We start from the raw sequence: 14,561 nt of genomic DNA, 5'->3' as shown, positions 1-14,561 counted from the left end.
CCCAACATATGTGTTATCAGCGTACTCGGGACAAATTGAACAACAACTTCTGGGGTCCAAGTTCTCTTGTTATGCTTAGGAAAATAAAAATTTGGGGGGCTAAAAATCATTTTTGTGGGAAAAAAAAGATGTTTTATTTTCACGGCTCTGCATTATAAACTGTAGTGAAACACTTGGGGGTTCAAAGTTCTCACAACACATCTAGATAAGTTCCTTGGGAGGTCTAGTTTCCAATATGGGGTCACTTGTGGGGGGTTTGTACTGTTTGGGTACATCAGGGGCTCTGCAAATGCAACGTGACGCCTGCAGACCAATCCATTTAAGGCTGCATTCCAAATGGCGCTCCTTCCCTTCCGAGCTCTGTCATGCGCCCAAACAGTGGTTCCCCCCGACATATGGGGTATCAGCGTACTCAGGACAAATTGGACAACAACTTTTGGGGTCTAATTTATCCTGTTACCCTTGTGAAAATACAAAACTGGGGGCTAAAAAATCATTTTTGTGAAAAAAAAAAAGGAATTTTTATTTTCACGGCTTTGCGCTATAAACTTTAGTGAAACACTTGGGGGTTCAAAGTTCTCAAAACACATCTAGATAAGTTCCTTGGGAGGTCTAGTTTCCAATATGGGGTCACTTGTGGGGGGTTTGTACTGTTTGGGTACATCAGGGGCTCTGCAAATGCAACGTGACGGCTGCTGACCAATCCATTTAAGTCTGCATTCCAAATGGCGCTCCTTCCCTTCCGAGCTCTGTCATGCGCCCAAACAGTGGTTCCCCCCCACATATGGGGTATCAGCGTACTCAGGACAAATTGGAAAACAAATTTTGGGGTCCAATTTATTCTGTTACCCTTGTAAAAATACAAAGCTGGGGGCTAAAAAATCATTTTTGAGAAAAAAAAAAAAAATTATTTTCACGGCTCTGCGTTATAATCTGTAGTGAAACACTTGGGGGTTCAAAGCTCTCAAAACACATCTAGATAAGTTCCTTAGGGGGTCTACTTTCCAAAATGGTGTCACTTGTAGGGAGTTTCAATGTTTAGGCACATCAGGGGCTCTCCAAACGCAACATGGCGTCCCATCTCAATTCCAGTCAATTTTGCATTGAAAAGTCAAATGGCGCTCCTTCCCTTCCAAGCTCTGCCATGCGCCCAAACAATGGTTTACACCCACATATGGGGTATCAGCGTACTCAGGACAAATTGCACAACATTTTTTGGGGTCCAATTTCTTCTCTTACCCTTGGGAAAATAAAAAATTGGGGGCGAAAAGATCATTTTTGTGAAAAAATATGATTTTTTATTTTTACGGCTCTGCATTATAAACTTCTGTGAAGCACTTGGTGGGTCAAAGTGCTCACCACACATCTAGATAATTTCCTTAGGGGGTCTACTTTCCAAAATGGTGTCACTTGTAGGGAGTTTCAATGTTTAGGCACATCAGGGGCTCTCCAAACGCAACATGGCGTCCCATCTCAATTCCAGTCAATTTTGCATTGAAAAGTCAAATGGCGCTCCTTCCCTTCCAAGCTCTGCCATGCGCCCAAACAATGGTTTACACCCACATATGGGGTATCAGCGTACTCAGGACAAATTGCACAACATTTTTTGGGGTCCAATTTCTTCTCTTACCCTTGGGAAAATAAAAAATTGGGGGCGAAAAGATCATTTTTGTGAAAAAATATGATTTTTTATTTTTACGGCTCTGCATTATAAACTTCTGTGAAGCACTTGGTGGGTCAAAGTGCTCACCACACATCTAGATAAGTTCCTTAGGGGGTCTACTTTCCAAAATGGTGTCACTTGTAGGGAGTTTCAATGTTTAGGCACATCAGGGGCTCTCCAAACGCAACATGGCGTCCCATCTCAATTCCAGTCAATTTTGCATTGAAAAGTCAAATGGCGCTCCTTCCCTTCCAAGCTCTGCCATGCGCCTAAACAATGGTTTACACCCACATATGGGGTATCATCGTACTCAGGACAAATTGTACAACAACTTTGGGGGTCCATTTTCTCCTGTTACCCTTGGTAAAATAAAACAAATTGGAGCTGAAATAAATTTTGTGTGAAAAAAAGTTAAATGTTCATTTTTATTTAAACATTCCAAAAATTCCTGTGAAACACCTGAAGGCTTAATAAACTTCTTCAATGTGGTTTTGAGCACCTTGAGGGGTGCAGTTTTTAGAATGGTGTCACACTTGAGTATTTTCTATCATATAGACCCCTCAAAATGACTTCAAATGAGATGTGGTCCCTAAAAAAAAATGGTGTTGTAAAAATGAGAAATTGCTGGTCAACTTTTAACCCTTATAACTCCGTCACAAAAAAAAATTTTGGTTCCAAAATTGTACTGATGTAAAGTAGACATGTGGGAAATGTTACTTATTAAGTATTTTGCGTGACATATGTCTGTGATTTAAGGGCACAAAAATTCAAAGTTGGAAAATTGCAAAATTTTCAAAATTTTCGCCAAATTTCCATTTTTTTCACAAATAAACGCAAGTTATATCGAATAAATTTTACCTTTAACATGAAGTACAATATGTCACGAGAAAACAATGTCAGAATCGCCAAGATCCGTCAAAGCGTTCCAGAGTTATAGCCTCATAAAGGGACAGTGGTCAGAATTGTAAAAATTGGCCCGGTCATTAACGTGCAAACCAGGGTGGGGGTGAAGGGGTTAAAAATGTAAGAAAAATATAAAAGTTTAAATTCGCCCTATTCAAAATAAAATTATGAAATAATGCACATTTTTGGTATCACTGCATTCACAATTGCCTGATCTGTCAAGAGATAAAATGAATAAATCTGATCGGTAAACAGCATAATGAGACAAAAACCAAAACGCCAGAATTATAGTAACATAGTTATTAAGGATGAAGGAAGACTTTAAGTCCATCTAGTTCAACCCATAGCCTAACCTAACATGTTGATCCAGAGGAAGGCAAAAAAAACCCATGTGGTAAGAGTAAGCTCCACACTGGGGAAAAAAAATTCCTTCCTGACTCCACATACGGCAATCAGACTAGTTCCCTGGATCAACACCCTAACAAGGAATCTAGTGTATATACCCTGTAACATTATACTTTTCCAGAAAGGTATCCAGTCCCCTCTTAAATTTAAGTAATCACTCATTACAACATCATACGGCAGAGAGTTCCATAGTCTCACTGCTCTTACAGTAAAGAATCCGCGTCTGTTATTGTGCTTAAACCTTCTTTCCTCCAGACATAGAGGATGCCCCCTTGTCTGTGTCTCAAGTCTATGATTAAAAAGATCATCAGAAAGGTCTTTATACTGTCCCCTCATTGAATTTATACATTAACATAAGATCACCCCTTGGCCTTCATTTTTCCAAACTAAATAGCCCCAAGTGAAATAACCTATCTTGGTATTGCAGACCCCCCAGTCCTCTAATAACCTTGGTCGCTCTTCTCTGCACCCGCTCTAGTTCAGCTATGTCTTTCTTATACACCGGAGACCAGAACTGTGCACAGTATTCTAAGTGTGATCGAACTAGTGACTTGTATAGAGGTAAAATTATGTTCTCCTCATGAGAATCTATGCCTCTTTTAATGCATCCCATTATTTTATTTGCCTTTGTAGCAGCTGCCTGACACTGGCCACTGAATATGAGTTTGTCATCCACCCTTACACCCAGGTCTTTTTCATTGACAGTTTTGCCCAGAGTTTTAGAATTAAGCACATAGTTATACATCTTATTACTTCTACCCAAGTGCATGACCTTACATTTATCCCCATTAAAGCGCAGTTGCCATTTATCAGCCCAAGCTTCTAGTTTACATAAATCCTCCAGGAATATAAAATTGTCCTCCTCTGTATTGGTTACCCTGCAGAGTTTAGTGTCATCTGCAAATATTGAAATTCTACTCTGTATGTCCCCTACAAGGTCATTAATATGTTAAAAAGAAGAGGGCCCCATACCGACCCCTGTGGTACCCCACTGCTAACCGTGACCCAGTCCGAGTGTGCTCCATTAATAACCACCCTTTGTTTCCTATCCCTGAGCCAGCTCTTAACCCACTTACACATATTTTCCCCTATCCCCATTATTCTCATTTTATGTTTCAACCTTTTGTGTGGCACCGTATCAAAAGCTTTTGAAAAGTCCATTTACACTACATCTACTGGGTTCCCTTGGTCCAGTCCAGAACTTACCTCTTCATAGAAATTGATCAGATTAGTCTGACAGAAACGGTCCCTAGTAAGCCCATGTTGGTATTGGGTCATGAGGTTATTCCTCTTCAGATACTCCAGTATAGCATCCCTTAGAATGCCCTCCAGGATTTTACCCACAGTAGAGGTTAAGCTTATTGGCCTATAATTTCCGAGTTCAGTTTTTGTCCCCTTTTTGAATATTGGCACCACATTTGCTATACACCAGCCCTGTGGTACAGACCCTGTTATTATGGTTTGTTGGTTGCCACAACATTGCATTAAAATGCAATAACAGGTGATCAAAACTTCAAATCTACACCAAAAAGGTATTAATAAAAATGTCAACTTTGCATGCAATAAATAAGCACTCACCGAGCCCCAGATCCTAAAAAATGGAGATGCTATGGGTCTCCAAAAATGAAGATTTTTTTTTTTTTTTTTAACAAAATTTAGATTTTTTTTTTTTCACCACTTAAATAAAAAAGAACCTATACATGTTTGGTATCTACAAACTTGTAATTACCTGGAGAATCGTAATGGCAGGTCAGTTTTAGCATTTGGTAGAAAAAAACCAATTGTGGAATTTTGTTTTTGCAATTTCACTGCACTTGGAATTTTTTCCCCATTTTCCAGTAAATTATATAGTAAAATCAATGCTGTCGTTCAAAAGTACAACTCATCCCGCAAAAAACAAGCCCTCACATGGCCATATTAATAACAAAATTTAAAATTTTTGGTTCTGGGAAGAAGGTGAGCAAAAATGGAAAATGGCCCGGGAGTTGAATGGTGTTAAAAAAAGGTCTCCAATGTCTTTGCCAAATGCCCGAAATCTAAATTTGCAGGAGGTTTCACCACTAGTTACTCATTTTTCACTGATGAAGACTGCTGAGTTTAATCATTTCAGTTGATGTGTTATTGTCTATAGTCACAGTTTTGACTACAGTAGTTAGTGCCCAAAATACTCTGATTTATTCACTTTCTGCATCCAGTTTTGTGTTCCTAACCAGGCCTCATTTTTCAAATCTGGCATGTGTCACTTTATGTGGTGATATCGTTGGATGCTTCTTCTGATTACAGGGATTCTGAAATATTTTTTCTGTGACACTTTGTACTTTATGGTTCTGGTCATTTTAGGTTAATATATTTTGCATTTATTTGTGAAAATACCTGAAAATTGCCAAACAATTTAGAAAGATTTGTAATTTTCAAACTTTTTTTTTTATTTGTATGCTCCTTAACCCCTTAATCCCATAGGACGTACTATCCCGATGAGGTGACCTGGGACTTAATTCCCAGTGACGGGATAGTACGTCATATGGGATCGGCCGCGCTCACGGGGGGAACGCGGCCGGTTGTCAGCTATCGCAGCTGACATCCGGCACTATGTGCCAGGAGCGGTCACGGACCGCCCCTGGCACATTAACCCCTGGAACACTGCGATCAAACATGATCGCAGCGTTCCGGCGGTACAGGGAAGCATCTCGCAGGGAGGGGGCTCCCTGCGTGCTTCCCTGAGACCCTCTGTACAAGGCGATGTACTCACCTTGTACCGAGCATCTCTTCCCTGCAGGCCCTGGATCCAAAATGGCCGCGGGGCTACATCCGGGTCCTGCAGGGAGGTGGCTTACCAGCGCCTGCTCAGAGCAAGCGCTGGTAAGCCTGCAGCAGGGCACGTCAGATCGCTGATCTGACACAGTGCTCTGCAAAGTGTCAGATCAGCGATCTGACCCTATAACATGATGCCCCCCTGGGGCAATGTTATAAAGTAAAAAAAAAAATATTCACATGTGTAAAAAAAATAAAATTCCAAAATAAAGAAAAAAAAAATATATTGTTCCCATAAATACATTTCTTTATCTAAATAATAAAAAAAACAATAAAAGTACACATATTTAGTATCGCCGCGTCCGTAACGACCCCACCTGTAAAACTGTCCTGCTAGTTAACCCTTTCAGTGAACGCCGTAAAAAAAAAGAAAAACGAGGCAAAAAACAACGCTTTATTATCATACCGCCGAACAAAAAGTTGAATAACACGCGATCAAAAAGACGGTGGTAACCATGGTACCACTGAAAATGTAATCTTGTCCCGCAAAAAACGAGCCACCATACAGCATCAGAAATAAAAAAAAAAAATAATAGTCCTCAGAATAAAGTGATGCAAAAATAATTATTTTTTCTATAAAATAGTTTTTATCGTATAAAAGCGCCAAAACATAAAAAAATGATATAAATGAGGTATTGCTGTAATCGTACTGACCCGAAGAATGAAACTGCTTTATCAATTTTATCAAACGTGGAACGGTATAAACACCCCCCCAAAAAGAAATTCATGAATAGCTGGTTTTGGGTCATTCTGCCTCACAAAAATCGGAATAAAAAGCGATCAAAAAATCTCACGTGCCCGAAAATGTTACCAATAAAAACATCAACTCGTCCCGCAAAAAACAAGACCTCACATGACTCTGTGGACCAAAATATGAAAAAATTATAGCTCTCAAAATGTGGTGATGCAAAAAACTATTTTTTGCAATAAAAAGCGTCTTTTAGTGTGTGACGGCTTCCAATCATAAAAATCCACTAAAAAAAAGCTATAAATAGTAAATCAAACCCCCCTTCATCACCCCCTTAGTTAGGGAAAAATAATACAATTAAAAAAATGTATTTTTATTGGTTGTCCATGACAGCACCACAGAGAGAGGGGATCCACCCTTCAGGAACAGGAAACCTACAGATACAGGGCGGCACCTCTCCCACGCATCAGTTGGTTTCCTGTTCCTGGAGGACAGGATGCCCTACAGATATCCGTATTTCATCTGAGATACCCAGGCCGGCTGTCCGACTCAGGTAGCGAGGGGGTCTCCTATCTCGGTCAGTGCAGGTCCCTGGAAGCGCCACGGTGGGTCCAGGTAGGGCTCCATGGCAGTAAGCGGAGCAGGTGGAGCGGAGTCCGGAGGATGTCTGTCTCCAGGTGCCAGCAACGGAGGTGAGTATTTCCCCCCCGGGTCCGTCCAGTTTTTCTGGTGACTCTGCAGCCCCTGCGTCCTGTCGGTCGTCCTGTCCGGGGCGCTTGGTGTGGCGGGGTCGGCTGGCGGTGCCGTGCCTCGGCCTCCCTGTGCATCCCTGTGCGCTCTTTCCGGCGCCGGAAGTGACGCGGCAGGGGGCGGGGCAGGGACCGGAATTCGGATGCCGGCCGGCTTCTGATGCAGACGCCGCTGCGCTGCAGCCACGTGCAGCGATGGCGGCAGCGTGGAGGGGGACGGTCGGAGGCTATGGGGGGACTGGCGGTGATCTGCACGGGGAGGGGCGGAACCCCTGGCCACGCCCCTGCTGACAATCCGGATCCGGGGAAGGGCTATATATAGCCGCACAGAAGGCTGCAGGGCTGCTTGTGAGCCCATCTGCAGCAATGGATGAGCCAGAAGCTGGAGCAGGACAGAGCCTTGGAGAAGTCCCATGCAAACCCCCAGCCGAAGACCCACGGACTCAGTGATCAGTCCAGTCGCAGGAGTTTATCTAGACTGAAGGATCCGGTTCGCTCCCCCAGTAATCCGGTACCTATCGCTGCTGCCTGGATAAGAGACCTTCGTGAACGTGCCCTGATGCAGTCTTTTCCTATGTTTTTCCCTAGGGGAAAAAATGCGCTGGTAAAGTAAAGAATAAGGAGTGTGCACTATGTGGTTGCCCCTTGCCAGACGCCTACCCTAAAAGACTGTCAGTCGTGTGTGCGACAGACGGTAGGGAGAAAAATAAATATATATATACATTTTATAGCGGTAGTACTAGTTAAATTACATAGGGTTCTTTCCGCTCCCATAGGTGGCGGAAGAGTCACCCGATTTTACTTCAAACCTTAGAGAAATCATCAGGAGAGAAGTAAAAGATTCCCTAAAATCCTTGTCCCAAGGGGAACCTTCCAGGAGAAGAAGGGAACCTAGCGTTTCAGATTCGTCTACTGCCCCTAGGAAAGAATGTGGTTCAGAAGCCTCCGTCTCCTCCGCATCCTCTTCAGAAGAGGATTCTAATCGATTTTGCTTCCCGCTAGACCAGATGGACAGGCTGATTAAATCAGTCAGATCCACCATGGGGGTGGCTGACGAAAAAACTGAACTTTCAGCGCAAGACCTAATGTAGGGCTCCCTACCACCGGCCTTTAAACGGGGATATCCCTTTGACGACCCCTTGGTGAATACATGGGATAAGGCACCAAAATTAGACGCAGCGGTGGCTAAGGCTTCTAAAAAGTCCTCTATTCCCTTCGATGACATGGCTTCCTTAAAAGATCCTCTGGATAAGAAGGCGGATTCGTTTCCTAAAGGGACTTGGGAGATGTCGGCGGGTGCTCTAAGACCTGCAGTAGCTGCGACATGTGCAGCCAGATCGATGATGGTCTGGCTGGACCCGCTAGAGTCTAAGCTAGAAGATGGAGCCTCTAGGGAATCCATATTAAAATCCCTGCCGACAATCCAGAATGCCGCTGCTTTTCTCGCTGACGCGTCCACAGATTCTGCAAGGATGGCAGCTAGGGCTGCAGGGTTATCAAATGCGGCTCACAGGGCCCTATGGCTGAAGTGTTGGCCTGGCGACCTTCAGGCCAGATCCCATCTTTGAGCTATTCCTTGCGAAGGAGAATACCTGTTCGGTCCGGTTCTAGATGAACTGCTGGAGAAGGCCGGAGACGAGAAAAATAAATTTCCCAGTCTACCAACCACTTCTTATAGGAGACCTTTCACAGGGAAAAGGTTCTTTCACAGAAGGCCGGCCAGGGACCAAGGCAGATGGGACGATAAAAAGAAAAAAGGATAGAAGGGACAGTCGACAATGAGCGGGGGCGCCACTGCGCAGGTCTAGGGTGCCAACCTCCGCTGTCAGGTAGGGAGCTTACAAGTGATAGGCTACTAGGGATAGGCCCCTCCCTAGGTTCTTTTTTCTATTTCAAGTGTCAATTCTTCTGGTGATGGTTTTGCATACACTAGTTTTTAATAAATTAATTAATAAAGAGATTTTTTAGTGATTTGGGGGTTTTCTCTGTGAATGGTTTACGTGAATTCTACTCCATTGGTTATTGTGTTTTTACTGTGAGACCTCATTTTGGAAAGGTGGGGTCAGCCGAAGGTAGATCTTTTCGCCACAAAGGAAAACAGAAAAGTGAGACAATTCTGCTCTCTGAACCCCAGAGAAAATCCTGTCAGTAGACGCCCTCCTCACAGGCTGGAACATCAGGCTAGCTTACGCCTTTCCTCCCCTGTCCCTACTTCCTCTCTGGTGGTGAGGAAACTCAGGAAGGACAAGGCCACAGTTATAGTAATTGCCCCCTTCTGGCCCAGAAGGACGTGGTTTTCATGCCTCAGGACCATGTAAATATCCGACCCATGGGTCTTGCCAGACATCCCAGATCTCTTATCCCAGGGCCCAGTCTACCATCCTCAGGCGGTTGGCCTTTGTCTGACGGCATGGATTTTGAGCGGTCACTTTTAAGAGATAGAGGTTTCTCTCTGGGCCTGATTAACACTCTGCTGAAGAGCAGAAAAATAATCACCACAAAAATTTATGTCAGGATCTGGAAAATATTTCTTCAAAACTCGGGGATAGTAGCTGGTCAATCTACTCCAATAGACCAGATTTTGGAGTTCTTGCAAAAGGGGTTGGATATGGGGTTATCCCCAAATACTCTTAAAGTACAGGTGTCAGCTTTAGGGGCCCTCTTTGGCTGCAACATTTCTGAAAATTACTGGATCAGTAGGTTCATCAAGGTGACAAAACGGTCTAGGCCAATGGTGAAGAATAGGGTCATGCCGTGGGACTTAAACTTAGTCCTCTCGACCATGACTGAAGGCCCATTCGAGTCAATTTCTTCAGCCTCTATTAAAATCCTGTCTCTTAAAGTAGCCTTCCTGGTGGCCCTAACATCAGCTCGTAGGGTAGGTGACATCCAGGCGTTATCCAGGCTTCCCCTTTACATGCAACTTAGGGATGATAAGAGTGGTACTTTCCCCTGATCCAGCATATCTTCCTAAAGTAGTGTCCAGATTCCATAGAACACAGGAGATAGTTCTTCCATCTTTCCTCCCTAATCCTACTAATGATAAAGAAAGGAAACTACACACTTTAGACGTAAGAAGATGTATCCTAGAGTATCTAGCAGTGATTGATCCTTGGAAGATAGATAACGCCCTATTCGTATCCTATCAGGGTAGTAGGAAAGGTCATAGAGCATCAAAATCTACACTAGATAGGTGGATCAGGGAGGCTATGTCGCTGGCATACATATCAAAGGGCAAGCCGGCGCCTGAAGGTCTAAGAGCGCATTCCACTAGAGCTATTGCTACCTCGTGGGCGGAGAGGTTAGAGGTGTCGATCGACCAAATATGTAAAGCTGCTACTTGGTCTTCTCCAAACACATTCTATAACCATTATAGATTAAACCTGGGTGCTTCCTCGGACCTCTCTTTAGGTGTAAGGGTGCTGCAAGCCGTAGTCCCTCCCTAAACAATTTACTTTCTGTAATTCTCTCTGTGGTGCTGTCATGGACGACCGATAAAGTCTTAGTTACTCACCGGTTAATGGTGTTTTTCGGAGTCCATGACAGCACCCGTACATACCCTCCCGTCTTCTTAAGTTCTGGGTGTACACCTCTTCCCTTTTTTTTTTATAGTCCACTCGTGTTGAATAGTTAGCAGTAGTATCGTTGTATATAAATTGTGCTGTTAACCTTGGTGGTCCTCTTGTGCTCTGTAAACCAATTGATGCGTGGGAGAGGTGCTGCCCTTATGTATTTGTAGGTTTCCTGTTCCTGAAGGGCGGATCCCCTCTCTTTGTGGTGCTGTCATGGACTCCGAAAAACACCTTTAACCGGTGAGTAACTAAGACTATTTCCATTTTCCCATTAGGGTTAGGGCTAGGGTTAGGGCTAGGGTTGGGGCTAGGGTTAGGGTTTAAGTTAGAATTGGGGGTTTCCACTGCTTAGGCACATCAGGGGCTCTCCAAATGCGACATGGCGTCCGATCTCAATTCCAGCCAATTCTGTGTTGAAAAAGTAAAACAGTGCTCCTTCCCTTCCAAGCTTTCCCGTGCGCGCAAACAGGGGTTTACCCCAACATATGGGGTATCAGCGTACTCAGGACAAATTGGACAACAACTTTTGGGGTCCAATTTCTCCTGTTAACCTTGTGAAAATACAAAACTGGGGGCTAAAAATTAATTTTTGTGGGAAAAAAATAATTTTTATTTTCACGGCTCTGCGTTATAAACTGTAGTGAAACACTTGGGGGTTCAAAGCTCTCACAACAAATCTAGATAAGTTCCTTAGGTGGTCTACTTTCCAAAATTGTGTCATTTTTGGGGGGTTTCAATGTTTAGGCACATCAGTGGCTCTCCAAACTCAACATGGTGTCCCATCTCAATTCCAGTCAATTTTGCATTGAAAAGTCAAACGGCGCTACTTCTCTTCTGAGCTCTGCCATGCTCCCAAACAGTGGTTTACATCCACATATGGGGTATCAGCGTACTCAAGACAAATTGCACAACAATTTTTATGGTCCAATTTCTTCTCTTACCCTTGGGAAAATAAAACATTGGGGGCGAAAAGATCATTTTTGTGAAAAAATCTGATTTTTTATTTTTACGGCTCTGCATTATAAACTTCTGTGAAGCACTTGGTGGGTCAAAGTGCTCACCACACATCTAGATAAGTTCCTCAGGGGGTCTACTTTTCAAAATGGTGTCACTTGTGGGGGGTTTCAATGTTTAGGCACATCAGGGGCTCTCCAAAAGCAACATGGCGTCCCATCTCATACAAATTGGAGCTGAAGTAAACTTTGTGTGAAAAAAGCTAAATGTTCTTTTATATTTAAACATTCCAAAAATTCCTGTGAAACACCTGAAGGGTTAATAAACTTCTTGAATGTGGTTTTGAGCACCTTGAGGGGTGCAGTTTTTAGAATGGTGTCACACTTGGTTATTTTCTATCATATAGACCCCTCAAAATGACTTCAAATGAGATGTGGTCCCTTAACAAAAATGGTGTTGTAAAAATGAGAAATTGCTGGTCAACTTTTAACCCTTATAACTCCCTAACAACAAAAAAAATTGTTTCCAAAATTGTGCTAATGTAAAGTAGACATGTGGGAAATGTTACTTATTAAGTATTTTGTGTGACATATCTCTGTGATTTAAGGGCCTAAAAATTAAAAGTTGGAAAATAGTGAAATTTTCAAAAGTGTCACCAAATTTCAGTTTTTTTCACAGATAAACGCAGATAATATCAAAGAAATTTTACCACTATCATGAAGTACAATATGTCACGAGAAAACATTGTCAGAGTCATCAGGATCCGTTGAAGCGTTCCAGAGTTATAACCTCATAAAAGGACAGTGGTCAGAATTGTAAAAATTGGCCCGGTCATTAACCTGCAAACCACCCTTGGGGCTCAAGGGGTTAATCAAATAGTGATAGCAGACAAAATAGTTAATAAATAACATTTACCTTATTTCTACTTTAGGTCGGCAGCATTTTTCCAACATTTTTATTATTATTCATTTTTATAGCACCATTTATTCCATGGTGCTTTAATTGTGAACTTCCTGTTTTATTTTTTCAACATTCTTTTTTTTTTTCTGATGATAGAAGGATTACAAGTTTAGCAACACGTTTATATATGTTCAATTAAATTTGCAAAACCTATTTTTGGATAAAAAAATCACTTTTGAAATTACTTTGAGTGGTCTAGAATTTAGATAGAACCAGGAGGGCAGAGAAAATACAAAATCAGAAGACACAAGAGTAGTCAGTAAATGGGCCAGGCTCACAATAGCATCAAATACACAACTCGGGAGCTGAGCACACAGGACTGAACCAGAGGAGAACAAGGCTGTATCTGGCAGCGTCTGACAATATTCTTAGAGCTTTAGTAGATTGTGGTGCTTTCCAATTATCTGAAGCAGGGAGCCGATTACGCCAGCTGGACATAACACTCCCATACAGCCTGCTGGTCCTGGCCACCCTATTCTCGGTGGCTGGACAGAGCCTGTGCTGCCCCGAGTTTCAAGTTACAATATCCCCTCCATGACCAGCACCTCCTACAGAATGAATGATGGCGAAGACTGGTGATAGAAGCAGACATTGCAGGAGCAGATCCCAGAGGAGATGACACACCATTAGAAGGGGCCCCAATGTTGCAGAATGGCAGAAAACTAAAGAAGATAAAATCCCATAAAGTGACTCAATTTTTTAAATTATAACCATCATTGAATTCATGTATAAAAGTAGTGATTATTTTGAAACCTGAGTGGCGGATTGAGTTTTGCAGGATGAGTTTTGCAGGATGAGAAGTTTTTATTAGTATCATTTTTTCCAACATAACATTTTCTGGTGGCTTTTCTGGTGGTGAGTTTTCAATTAGTCTGTGAACTGTCATCGTCTTAGTGAATAATTCAGTTTTACTACATAACTTCCCATTTCTATGAATATTTTGAGTACCAATGTTCAAAAATATAAATTTCAAGGATATTTTATTAAAAAATAATTTTTTTTTTTTATTGGCAGATGACTGTACCAGGAGATCTGAGGGACAACTGACAGGTTCAGTTTTTAAATTGGAAGACCTTGATATCACACAGGATACAATTGAAATGAATGTCATCACTCCAGATATACCATCATCCCTTCACAGCAAAGACCTATCATCTGATCCTTCAAAACAGTTCCTATCGTCTGATAAATTACAGGCTATTAAGAAAAATAAAAGTCAGAAAGGAGGCATTAAAAAACAAACTGCTCTTAAAGCAAAGAAGCCAATTGCACATTCAGAATATGGAAACAATTGTCCCCTCAAAACATCTTTTGTTAAACATCAAAAAAATCACACAGAGAAGACATTTTTTTTGTTCCAAATGTGGGAAATATTTTAAAGGGAACCTGTCACCACGTTTTTGGAAGATGGGATAAAAATAGCGTTAAATAGGGGCAGAGGTGGGCGTTACATTAGTGTGTGTGTTATGCGTTTATTACCCACCTAAGTTGCCGAAATAACTTTGCAAAGTCTCCGTTTTCGCCTGTCAATCAGGCTGGTCAGGTCGCATGGGCGTTGTCTTCCCCCAGATTTGGCGTAGTTTTCCGTTGGTGGCGTAGTGGTGTGCGCATGCCCAAAGTCCGGAATCCTCTTCCAGGGGATTTAAAATAGCGCGGTGTTCGTTATTGCATTGGTGATCGGTGGGCGCGGCCATCTTCCTTTGGCCGCGCGTGCGCAGAAGCGGCGCTCTGCTGGCCGCGGCTTCAGGAAAATGGCCGCCGCGATATCCATCTGCGCACGCGCGGCATCCCGCGGCCATTTTCCTGAAGCCGCGGCCAGCAGAGCGCCGCTTCTGCGCACGCGCGGCCAAAGGAAG

The 14,561-nt window shown here is 42.8% G+C and overlaps 1 protein-coding gene across 1 annotated transcript in view; it reads left to right on the top strand.

Moving 5' to 3' along the window:
• The window catches only part of LOC143768188 (uncharacterized), a 54,100-nt gene extending 40,016 nt beyond the window's left edge, over window positions 1-14,084 (top strand). The window contains exon 7 of the mRNA XM_077256878.1: window positions 13,720-14,084. Within this exon, the coding sequence (XP_077112993.1) occupies window positions 13,720-14,084 (365 nt within the window). The remainder of the gene's footprint in view (window positions 1-13,719) is intronic.
• Window positions 14,085-14,561: the final 477 nt, after the last annotated feature.

This window comes from Ranitomeya variabilis, chromosome 4 (genome assembly GCF_051348905.1).
Source record: "Ranitomeya variabilis isolate aRanVar5 chromosome 4, aRanVar5.hap1, whole genome shotgun sequence".
In the NCBI taxonomy this organism is placed as follows: Eukaryota; Metazoa; Chordata; class Amphibia; order Anura; family Dendrobatidae; genus Ranitomeya; species Ranitomeya variabilis.
This window is presented reverse-complemented; position numbering and strand designations above follow the sequence as displayed.